Here is a 12,834-nt window from a genome sequence, read left to right on the forward strand (position 1 = left end):
TGCTTAATGATGCAGTCGCCTCTATCCAACGGGTAGAGGTAACGGGCGAACCACTGTATCGTAGCCCCAGGACTTGAGTATTTCTAACTTTAGAAAAACCTTTAGAGACCCCTTGATGTGGTGTGGTGAAACCATTCCTTAGATCCCGTAGTAACTTCAATTTAATTTGGATTACTTTTTGTTTTTAGATCCCCAAATTCTTTTACACTATGCTAAGTCCTAAGGTTAGTAATAAAAAGATTTTCACCTAATAATATAGTGACATTAAGGACAAAATTAAGACCGAGTCTTAGAAAATTAGACTTAGAAGCATGTACATTTTAGGATAGAGGACATTAAACATAGAAAACTTGTGACATTCATATTATTATTATTATATTATTTTTTATATTAATATTTATTTTATTTTACTTATTTATTTAACAATTAATTTAATTAACTAAAAATTTTCTTTTAAATATAATTGATTTAGGACATATCAAAACCACATAACCTATTGCACACACTTAGATTTGTTTGCTAGACAACCGACTCTAGTTAAGGGTTAGGCCGTGTTTATTTTCCTTACTGCCGTGTGATGGCTTTTTCTCTATTTTATTGCATGCTGGTTTGTAAAATATTGGTGTATTATTATTTTTTTTTAGTGCACTTTGTGATGCATTTATTTGACGATTGATTACCCTAGGTTAGGAGCGATCTGGTGTTTCATGAATTTTTTGCAGGTGGCCACACTCATGCAGGGCAGTAAAAGGGGGCTAATTAATTAATAATTATAATATATAGTGCTACAGGTGCTCAGCTGCTTAGCCCCCAAATGAAAAGAGTGTGGCCAAGTGTAGCTAGTGGATTCAATAATGTATATAATATATGCTGCTGGAGTGATTTTTCTTAGGGATAACCCTGCAGGTGGTTTAGATTTTCTTTTTTTCTTGTGAAATGTAAATGTAATGTAAATGTGTTTAAAATATGTGAAAGTGATTTTGAAAGCGGATATCACATCCAATTTGGAATCTAAAAGAAAGGAAGAAAAATATACCTTAAAAGAATTATTCTCTTTATTTGAAAGCCAAATTAGGATGATTTTAGTATCCAAATAGAAAGAAAAATACCCCTTTTAGGGATGAGTTTTTTTTTATTTGGATATCCAGACCGATGATCAAGAAGTTCGATAGAAGAAAAAGATAAGAACAGAAGATTGAAGAAAAGGAAGATGAAGAAATTGAAGATTCAAGGAGAATATATCCCATTTTAAAAATCACTTGCGTCATTCTTAGGATTAGAATCCGGGCTTGTTGTTATGGTGCCCGGCCACTTACTTTTTCGTAAATTCGTGGTGTATATGGACATTGGACATTGATATTATATTTTGGATTATTAATTTGATTTTTATATTGTTTGTGCAGTAGAATTTTTTTAGGATTAAGGCTTGGTTTGGGACGGCTTTTTTATTGCTTCTTAAAGCAGTTTTCTAGTACAAAAATTAAAATTTTTGTAATAAAAAGCTGCTTTAAGAAGCAATGAGAAAGCCGTCCCAAACGAAGCCTAAGTCATCAAAGGTGAGTCCTTTGGGCAAGCCTTCATGAGTGAGTCTGTGATGGTGAGCCCGTCAAAGTGACGTGGCCAATCACCTCTGCAAGCATTACTGTGATTATATATATACATTCCCTCTTGATGCATGCTTCTTGATGGTCATCTAAGAGAAGAGAATTACATGCCCTGTTGATGCATGCTTCTTGATGGCCATCTAAGATAAGAGAATTTTATTGGGGCGAGTGCCCCTTGGGTTGAAAACTTGTCAAGGCGAGTCCTATGAACGTGCTCACAAGCAATGAACACATTATTGATTTGATCCTCTAATGATGAAATTGAATGTTGCAAGCACTGTTGCAATATATTCCTGTGTTTGGATGTTTATTTTAGTTATTTTTTATTTCAAAAGATTGATCATCATGATATGAATCTTACAATATATTCTCTACGTCCTTTTGAACTTATCTACTATTTTATTTTCTTTTTCTTAAGAAAATTAAATGGCCTATCAAGATTCATGCACTCTGCAAAATTTTGTGATAACCAATAGAAGCTTTTACTATCCTAATTTTTTAAAAAAAAAAAAAATCATACTAGCTAAGATTACTCAAATATTTAACTCAAAGGGTAACACTTATTAAACAAATGATAAATGCTACTAAACTTACCTATATGAATTTTATTATAGAAGTTAAAATAATTTATTATTTAACAAAATATGCTATATTTTAAAATAATAATACTAAATTAGTTTGAGAAAAAGAAATTTTCTAATAATCCATACATAAGTGCACTCCCACTAAATGGTCATTGACAATCAAGAAAATAATACATAACAATATTGATAAAAACATATATATTTTCTACACTCATTTGTTTTTTTTTTTTAATTACTTTTTTCATAAAAAAATTATTATGCAATCTAATCTAAGAATCTAACAAATTATTCGAGTAATATTAAAAGAGCCAACAAAAAAATCTAATGAGTTGTGGACAGAATGTAAGGTCCATTTTATAAATATTCTTTTTAAAAGTTTGAGATTAAAATAATTTTTTTCCCTCTTTAACCAGCTCATTACCTTCTTTAATTCCTTCACCATTTCGGAAATTTGGGGGACCGAAAAGCAAAATAGCAGGCCCCCCTTTACTTTACACCAACCAACTTGTGACAATTATATATTAATCGGGTGAAAAATGAAAAAAACAAAAACAATTATTTCGTAGGGCCACCCATTTACTACCTCAGAGAGCAAATTTCGGAGCGAGATGAGAGGGCTTCGCTGTTCAAACCAATTATAAAATCCACCGAGCTTAAATCTGTTCCTCCTCCCCTCCCTTCCCACCATCGTCGTCTTCTTCATCTCGAGTTCCTTCTCCTCTTCTTCTCTCTCTTTGTCCCTTAGTTCTTTTTCTCGGAGGTGTTGAAGAATTCGAGGAGGAGAGAGAATGGGGGGTTGCGCCACCAAGCCCAATGTACTGAAGGAGGAGGGCGAAGCTCCTAAGCCCGTCGAGGATGTTGCCGCTGCCGCCGCCGTCGATGATACGTCGAAGGATGTGTCCGCCGGAGAGGAGAATTTGGAGGAGGTCGCGGATGGCCGTAAATCGCTTGGCAATTTCTTCAGCGAGAAAGAGGTGATTTTGTTTGGAGCATTCTAATTTATTGGGATGATTTTTATCAAAATTTATTTGTCTTGAAAAAGAAGAAAATTGATCTAGTGTAATTCGAAACGAATCTCATCTCCATCAAATTTTTTTTGGGATATTTAGGTCAATTAAGACAAACTCGCACACACATCACATAGTAAGACTCACACCCAAAATTTCTTAGCTGGTAGTCAAATCTCCCAACCAACAATAGATCAAGATGAGCTGTGTATGATGAAGAATGTAATAGTGGAATTCATATATATCAGATTGCTTTCATCCAATGGTTTGTTGAGAGCAGCCTTTTCCCTTTTTGTTTGGATTTTTGATCTAATTAAGATAAATTCTCACACATATCATATATGTAAGTTTTGAACCCAAGACCTTTTAGGCTTTTTTTTGGAACCATTTTCTAACTGCTTTAAGAAGCAATCAGGTTTTTAATACAAAATTTTAAATTTTTGTACTAAAAAGCTGCTTTAAGAAGCAATCAGAACGTTGTCCCAAACGAAACCTTAATTGATAGCAAAAACTTATAATGAACAGATCCAGATGAGTTGTGTATTAGTTGGTAGCCAAAGCTCGCTTTCAAAAGAGATGAATTATTTGATGAGAAAATATTAATTTGAATTTTATGTTAAATCTTGTCAAATAATTTTGTTAGGTATGTAAATCTCCCTTAATTAAATCTCATTTTTTGGTTTTGCAAAACCTAAGGAGAATTCTTAAGTTAAGCCTGATTATTGGGTTTAAGCTAAAAGCAATAGTTAAAAAAAATATATTTGGGTGAATCTCACTCATATAATTTAGCTTTTACATTGAAAATAAATTTGATGATTGATCTATCAGACTTAATTTATATTCCTCCATTTGAAATCCTTAACATATTGTTTTAAGTAAATGATTCAATTGATGTCTAAAATTTCATTAAATTTGTGTTTTTCATAGATCTTTTGTCATCTTTTATTATATTAATATAAAAGAACAAAAACATAAAAGAAGATCAGTGCATAAAAATATAGAATTTTATATAGTTTTATCCCATTGATGATTACTTCATGTTGTTGTCACTGCAAATTTCACCATAATTTGGTTTTGAAGAATTACAAACTTAATTATTATGACACATCATAAAGATAACACTTATAACTCAAAATATATATGTATATTTTTTAAAATTTAATACACATATATGAGTACATAAGTATACATTATAATTCAAACCGGCTTATATATGTTTGATCTGATGCCCAATCAAAATAGAAATAGCCACAAAGAAAGTGATTTCAAGGCATATGAAAACATCAATTTAGGCTTCATTTGAGACAGTTTTATTACTACTTCTTAAACTAATTTTTTATTACAAAATTAAAATTTTATGTTAAAAAATTGCTTTAAGAAACAATAAGAAAGTCATGCCAAACAAAAACTTAGGCTTCATTTGGGACGGCTTTTTTATTGCTTTTTAAAACAGCTTTCTAGTCTAAGGCTTCGTTTGGGACAACTTTCTTCATTCTTTCTAAAGAAACTTTTTAGTATAAAAATTTTGTATTAAAAAACTGCTTTAAAAATCCATAAAAAATTATCCCAAATAAAACCTTAATCTCATGCAATTATACAAGATAGCTGAAGCTGGCCATCACTCTCAAAAACTTTGCACTGAAAATAGACTTACATAATTGATTGATGTCCTTTGCTAATTACTATTAAGCTTTTACTGTGCTGATTTGATGTCCTTCACTTTGATTCCTTAAAGGCCGAAGAGAACACTGTAACCGTTAGCGGTGAGAAGCCTGCGGAAGAGAAGGAAGATGCCAAGCCGGAGCAGCAGGAAGAGAAGAAGGCCACCGAGGCCTCTGAAGTCCAGGCTGATGCTGCTGCTGCTGCTGCTGATGAGGAGAAGCAATAAATAATGAAAGAGCTTGAAAAGGCTCTGTAATATTTGAGCTATGATTAATGATATTTATGAATATATTTTTGTGGGGTTGATTTGATTGCATTTCTTTGAATATCATTCATATATTTATGTGGATTAATTGATTCATTATTTGGACTAATTATTTATTTCTATGGATTAAGAGTTTATTAGTATATGATTAATGTTAAGTTTCAGTGCATTGTTTTTATTTTGGTAGTTTTTAGTTATGAAATAACACAATTGAAAATTAATATTGTTATTCAGCTTTTTTAAGCCATTTAGCTCACATAAAATATTTTCTTAAATAAAATTTTGATTAATTAGAAACTTTATAGAATAATTGTATTTTCAGCTTATATCTAGTTTTAGGCTTTATTTGAAACAGCTTTTTTTCTGTTTTTTAAATCAATTTTTTAGTATAAAAAGTTTTTAAATTAAAAATATTTATACTAAAAACTGCTTTAAAAGACAATAAGAAAATTCTCTCAAACAAAACCTTAATTTCAATAATGAATTTAGCACTTACATGCTTGCCTCCAAACAAATTAGCAATTGATAAATCATTTTGCAAACCTTTCTTCTAACAAATATCGCTAAATGGTTATTTTGATGATACATTGTTACTTCTACCTGTAAATCTTTGTCTTGCTTTTTGTGACCAGGCAGCAAGGTTGAAACCCTCCACTGAATGTTGATTAATCACTTTCGATCAAAGAAATTATTCTGTGTGTACAACGGACGATCCGAAAACCAATCAGAACGCGCCATGTCACCCAGTACACAATAGTACCGAGCACCGGTACCCAAAAAAAAGCGATGTAACGTATTCTGGTTGGTCTTCGAACGCCGTCCGGTATCCGCACAAAATATTTTTTTCTTGGATGATGGGTGCCTAAGCTCTAATTGTGGGTACCAGCTAATTTAAATGATCAAGATCTTGAAAATTATTGCTAAGATTTCATTATTGAATTCCCTCTACATTAAATTTGTGTTTCCACACTCAATTCAGAAGGTATTCAAAGCATGGTATTGCTCACAAACCCTAAATCCAAATAGAAAATCTATTGAGAAAAATGGAAATGTGAAAATGCACAATTTTCAGCCCTTCAGCCTTAAATCTCCAGCCTTCTTGACCTCACCCAATATTCTTTCTGCAAATGATTCCCTATCATCTGCAACCTGCGTCACAAAAGAAGAGCTCTTCGTCGACTTCAAATTCTGCAAACTACCTGTACCAATATTTGAAGGCTTCTTCTGATAGGTATTTCTAGAGCAATCTACCAGGCCATTAATATCTCTGTGTTTCTCCTTTCCATCGCTTTCCCTTCTGAATTGATCCTTTCCTTCCTTGCTACTATCCCACGAGTCCAGAATCTTTAGTAGCAGAGAACTATCTTCCAGGCTTTGTTGGCTGTTTCCTGATCTATCTGAGCGTAAATGAATGTCTTCTTCTTCTGAATCAGAATATTCATCATCAGAGAGAGAAACTGGGCGATACTCCTTGCCATTTTCATTCCTGGGATAACTGGATAAAGGCCCAAGCTCATCCCATGAAGAGTCGTCGAACTGGCTATTTTCCATCAAAGCTTCTTTACCTTTATCATCTTCATCTTTTGAATCTTCCTTGAGCTCCTTAGGTTCAGAATGGAGGATCTCAGAAGGCCGAATGTAAGAGTTTTCTATTCTTATGGAAGCCATTATCTGCAGCAAATTCAGAAGCTTTGGGTAGCCAAGGGTCTGGTAATCCAATATATAGTTGTATTTCCGAACAAATTCAGGTTGGAAATTGCTAATGTTGAAACCAGTGGGATTTTTCTCTAAAAGCTCCTTCAACAACTTGCGGCAATCAGATAGTATTTCATCTCTGCTTGGAGGTCCACTCGTCTTCCCTGAAGCATTATTTGTACCAGTAGAGCAGGCCGCAATGAGGTTTTGAATGTTAGGATATCCGTAAGAAGAACTAAAAAGTTTTGTATTAAACTTGTTCTCGAAAAGCTTTAGAAACTCATCAGGTTCCACGTTTCCAGTGCTACCGAAGGTTTTCTGGAACCAAAACCTTAGTTCTGAAAAATTACATGGAGGTGAAGTTCCATTCTGAGACATTCCCATAGAAACTAAGTTCTGCTCTTGCTTTTCTTGGTCTTGTTGTTTCTGCAAGTTGGACTTAGTTTTACCAGGAAAAAGTGAACTTAATCCATTTGAATGAAATGGCTGGGATGTGACAGATTTCTTCTTTGGAGTAATAACAAGCTTAAAAGGAAATTTATGTGAAGCAGATTCTTCCAACCATTTCTTCTCCCAAAGCAAAATATCACCTAAATGGCAAAGATCCTTATAATCAAGTTCTTTAAGAGACGGGGGACCTTCATTCTGTAGCCTTCGCAGCAACTGCTCCCTGATGAGAAAGGGGGGGAAGGTGAGAAGAAAGGCATATGTTAACAGCTTTCTATGCTTCATAGCATGCTTTTTTAATTCTATCATGAACTAAAGGGGAAAGGTGAGAAGGATGCTCAAATGGCTGATACCTTGAGATGATAATTCTTTACCTAATATCAAACCTCAAACTTCATCATCCAATCTTGATATGAATATCTAAGATAACTCCAAATTTAGGATGCATACCAAACTATGAATGCGCAAGAAAATATTCCTAAATTTTATTACCACAGAAAATGCTTACTGAATACTAACTAAATCATGATAATGTCATAAATAGTCATCAAGACTAAAAGGATCGAAGGAAACTATAGTGTTTTTTGCAGAATCTATTAAGTTATAGTTCAGCATAATCGATAATATAATGAACATCCAACTTAACTGTGAATATAAAAAAAAGCAAGTTAACAGTGTAGAACAACCAATTTGAAGTGAATGATCAAGTACCAAAATAATCAAAGAAAGCTATAATGCCAATATGAAAGAAGACAATTTTCTATACACTTGTCAAAGAAGAAGATGCATGAAATCTAGAAACAAATCTTCAAGACATGGCCAATCAAACTCAAGAGAAATTCAATATAAAATGACTGTAAATACAAGTTTACATACTTTTTTTTATTATAAACCACATAAAGAACATAAATTTAAGTTTTCATATTCGATTTTTCAAGTTCATTATATTTATGTAACTTATAATTTTCTACAATATGAAATGAAAACAAAAATGTTTGAAGACTCTAGAATAACAATTATGATGTAGAACAAGTGATTTACTTGAGCATGTCTGTAAGATTTAATACAAGAACAAAATATTTGATTTCATGGAAACAAGATTGAGGATACTGTTTGAAACCTTGAATATACACTCAAAAATTTATATTTGGAAGTCAATCTGAAAAATGTCCTGTGGTGACTGTATTGCGCAAAGATTCCCCATCTTAACTTTAAATTTTTTAACACTAATAAACTACGAGTGGGATTTGAAAGAAATCAATGTCAGAAGACAACTTCTACATTAGGTTCTTGAGAATCACAGGATTGTTGAAATCAAGACATCTATGATCTTTTAATGCTTCCAAATGCCATCAAAGATAAGCTTATATATAAAGAAACAGAGATATTCTTGCGTGTATACGAGGCTCACAATCCACAGCTTGAGAAAAATTTAGGACAAATATTGTGACAGCGATCAGATCAGTATGAAACAATGAAGTAAATATAAAAGTCTAGTGCAGAAGGAAAAGCTAGTGAGCAGCCTTTATGAACCGTTGATTGCTACTAGGAGTCCTTAGAGGATCAGAGTGGTTCTCAACCATTAAGAAAGAAAAAAAAATTGTTTAAAGAGATTTTTGTATGCCTTACATTAGGATGGGACTATTTTTGCATTGTATCTTTAATATTATGTATAACATGTTATCTCTCAAAGTAATTAGAATATTAAATCATTTAATTAAACTAATAGAGAAATATATCTAACACATTAGATAATATAACTAAACTATTATAATCTAAAATTTAAATTGTACATAGAGATAATATGTGAAACATAAAATTAAGGACAAGTGGCAAAAAATAGCCCCATGCTAATGCAAAATACATCAGTATACACTGATATAATTTTTTTTTCTTAGAAACTATCTTGGAATTATTTGAGTGAGGGCTATTTATAGAAGATATTTCATTTTTTATATATAATATTTTTTATAATTATTTAAAATGAACAATGCATATTACATTCTTTTATTCTCAATATGAATGCTCATATCTTATACTAATTCAACTAACCCATCTTGTAACTAATTCAAGTGATCATCCATATTGTAGATGAAGATTGCTATAAGTTCCGTGATGGAAACAATGCTGGATATAGTTCAAAAACATGAAAAATAAAGCAAAGATAAAGTGATCCAGAGAAAAAAGATAAGGGAAAAAAATGCTACATGCACATAAGCATTACCTGGTTCTAGATTTCAAGATAAGGTGACAACTCTTGGGATCCAATAAAAATGACTCTAGTTCATCCCAGAAGTGAGTTTTTGAGAATAGCTCATGAATTTGATGAACCTTATCACTGGAGTCAGAATGGTCATCTTGCCCATTGGCACCATAAATCAAGAATTTTGACCACCTCACAATCCTCCCAAAAAGACCAACCCTCTGTTCATGTACATAATCGGACTTTTCAGATGGCCAAGTGTCATTATCCTTTGCGACTGATTTCTCTGAACCCAATGAATGTATCTCGGAACTTTCTTTTTCAAATAAAAGATTATTTAGATCCACAGCCTCATCTTTTGGCTTTATTTGCTTAGAATTGTCTGGAATTCGCATACTTGGAGCATTTTTACTAGAGTCCTCATGTCTTGAAGAATCTACTACCAAACTATTATCATCTTTCTTGTGAACAGAACCAACTCGATGTCCAGTCAGCGTCTTCCATAGCTTCTTAAGGAACCCATCTGTAGCTTCAATGCTATCCCTTTGCAGTGAATTATCAGAAGGATCTAAAATGTTCGGTTGAGGAACTGAAGAAACTTTATGAGCTTCTAAATCAACCAAAGGATCATCTACCTTAGACAAAATAGAAGCACTTGAATTAGCATCTAACTTGCTGTCCTTATGCCTTGAAGAAGGCTCAGTTGAAATACTTGCCTTTTCCATCAGTAAATCTCCCTTCCTTGTAAAACCATTGTCCTTGTAAATACCATTTGTATAAACCTCTTTAGTGGACCTTGCCCTAATATCTGTTTGTTCTACTCCTTTTTTGAGAGTGCCAACAACCAGAGGATGTCGATCACCAGACAGAGGTGGTATGAACTTCAACAGGTTCAACGATGCAAGAAAGAGAGAGAACTTCTTGTAACCAAAGAAGTCCTTATCCATAGTTATGTTGTTTCTTTTAAGCTCACTACGAAGCTCGGTAAGACTAATACCTTCTGGATATGAATGTAATATCTGACGAATCGCATTCACCACTACCCTTGGAACTGGCCGAGGCTTGGACTCAGAAATTGATTCCATGGATTCCTCAGGTTGTGAAGTTGTGGGATGGTCAGTATCCGCAAAGGGATCATCTAGTACACCTTTGTAATGGCCATACCAAGAACCATACAACCCATCAGGTGGATGGTTAAAATGCCTGACAGTAACATTTTCTCCCCTAACCAATCCATTCCAGGGCCACATTATAGTTGCAGCACTGCAGAGGACTGCAGAAGCAGTATCTGTGCTAGCAAGCAGAATATTGTAGTTGCTCATCCTTAGCCTATGAAGAATGTTAGCAAAGTCCTTATCACCAGATATCAAGAAGAAATGTGCTGGAGGAGGGTTCTGGTAAACCCAGTAAACAATGTCAGCCATAAAAGATCTGTCAGAACTATTCTTCCCACCTACATGTGAAGGTTCATAAGAAGCTCAAAAGGTAAAATACAACATAATCAAAATACTAAGTTAAGCATTACATGAATCTTTCTGCTCTTGCACAAACTGAAGAGTAATCAAGCAAATAGAAAATAACATGAAAATATTAATTTATGATGATAATTAAGTAATTAGGCCTTTGTTGACTGAAAAGCAAACTTGCAAATTTATGCCTTACAGAAAGAATTCCAGATAAACTATAAATGCCTCCAGATTTTAAACATTTAGGGGCTGTTTAGTAGCACCCAGGATTTGATTTAAGTAGGATTTCATAAATCCGCTAAATCTGGATTTCGAAAATCCTGAGGGGCCTAAATCCTGAAAACTGTTTGGTAACATTCATGATAAATCCTATTAAATTTCGTGTGACTGTTAGGCTCTAGAACGGATTTAACGAGCGGATTCTTCCTCTCCAGCCAACGGATTACGTAAATCCAGCAAAAAGCAGGATTTCGGAAATCCAGGATTTAGCACAAAAAGGCGGAATTTTCCGTCTACTGCGACTTTCATTTGCCGTGAGATTTTGTTTTGCATTTTAGACCGTTTGGCTGGATTTCGCTCAAATCCGGCCTAAATCCTGCTACCAAACAACCCCTTAGATTTTATGTATAAAGGGCTCTCTTGCAGACTTCATCTAAATTTATTCTAAAATCATTCAAATTATTGCTGAGGATAGTTCCAAATTCTGAGAAATATAAGACCTTCTTCATATCTAAATAACAATATCACGAAAGGTAACTGAAGGCTATTTCGTTGAAAAGAATCATGAGCCTGCTTTTCTTCAACTTATCAAACACGGAGATTTATTTACCCTAATGCATTTAAGTCAATCTAAGCTCATGAGAGTCCCAAAAGAAGAAAACATTAGATGCAAGCAAGCTCGTAACAGGTAAATTTACTGAAAATAATTAAGAAACGCAGCGAGAAGTAGTAACCTACTACAAGGAACATGGGAAAGACAGACGCCAGTGGAGGTGAGCGCTTCCTGAGTTGCACGCGAGAGCTGGGCCACGTCCCCGAATGCTGTGATGGTAACCGGGCCCTTGATGCCGCATGATCTAATAGCCCAGGTGATCCGATTGGACACACGGTGAACGTTCACGCCTACAGGAATGCTGCAGTTCTCGAAATCCCACCAAACCGTGATCTTCACATTCCTATTCTCGTCATCGTAGTTCCTCCGTGACAAAGATGACGAGCTGAAAGAAGAAGGAGAAGATGAGGAAAGTGCGGAACTTCCGTCGCTCCGCCGCCTATAGACATCGTCGCCAGCGGTTGAGTGGAGGAGGAGGAGATGAGAGCAGGGATAGGTTGGGTGAAGGTGAGAGAAGGCAGAGTGTGAGAGCTTGAAGATAAGGGTTGGTGAAACAATGCCTTTCATAACGGGACGAGAATGGATTCTACGAATTTGGTCATGAAAAGAAAAGTCCGCGGCCGTGAACGCCTCCGCCGGTCGTAGTCGGAAGACTGACGGAAGAAGCCGGACGAAAAATGTTAAATAGAAGAGGGCTTTAAACCCTACCCGTGCAGAGCTAAAACCCTCCAGCCAGCACGTGTTTACCAGGTGATCATTCAGATTTAATAATTTTTTTTTTTTTGGGAAAATTTGAGGCCTAAGCTCAATTCATTAATAAATGAAGAAATAACAAAAAAGGATCTGCAATCACCACAAGCCGGTGGCAGACCTCAAAACCATATCAGCACTAAAAAAAGAGCTGCTTAATAAAGGAAAACTAATGCAAAGAGGAAAAATGATAAAAATGGAAGGACTTAGAATTGCAATTCTCGAATCGATCTTCTACGCGTCAAAATTCATCCAAAAGGATGTGTTGGTCCCCTGGTTGCCAAAAGACCTTCCAAGGGGATGTTTAAAGGATTGCGTA

At 34.4% G+C, this 12,834-nt stretch overlaps 2 protein-coding genes across 3 annotated transcripts; one reads left to right on the forward strand and one right to left on the reverse strand.

Moving 5' to 3' along the window:
• Positions 1 to 2,772: 2,772 nt before the first annotated feature.
• On the forward strand, positions 2,773 to 5,259 carry LOC110108700. The gene is made up of 2 exons (XM_020839460.2): positions 2,773 to 3,162; positions 4,931 to 5,259. Exons 1-2 carry the CDS (start codon positions 2,977 to 2,979, stop codon positions 5,081 to 5,083), a joined length of 339 nt encoding a protein of 112 aa, XP_020695119.1. The 5' UTR covers positions 2,773 to 2,976; the 3' UTR covers positions 5,084 to 5,259.
• A 770-nt stretch (positions 5,260 to 6,029) lies between these two features.
• LOC110108594 lies at positions 6,030 to 12,490 on the reverse strand. 2 transcript variants are annotated; one of them, XM_020839292.2, is made up of 3 exons: positions 11,891 to 12,490; positions 9,489 to 10,920; positions 6,030 to 7,487 (listed from the first exon to the last, which is right to left on the reverse strand). In XM_020839292.2, the coding sequence occupies exons 1-3, from the start codon at positions 12,330 to 12,332 to the stop codon at positions 6,191 to 6,193; spliced, it is 3,171 nt and encodes a 1,056-aa protein (XP_020694951.1). In that variant the 5' UTR covers positions 12,333 to 12,490; the 3' UTR covers positions 6,030 to 6,190. The 2 variants fall into 2 exon arrangements, with proteins under 2 accessions (XP_020694951.1, XP_020694959.1); XM_020839300.2 differs by having other exon boundaries at positions 11,887 to 12,042.
• Positions 12,491 to 12,834: the final 344 nt, after the last annotated feature.

The sequence above is a fragment of the Dendrobium catenatum genome, unplaced genomic scaffold (assembly GCF_001605985.2).
Source record: "Dendrobium catenatum unplaced genomic scaffold, ASM160598v2 fragScaff_scaffold_1099, whole genome shotgun sequence".
NCBI classification, from domain to species: Eukaryota; Viridiplantae; Streptophyta; class Magnoliopsida; order Asparagales; family Orchidaceae; genus Dendrobium; species Dendrobium catenatum.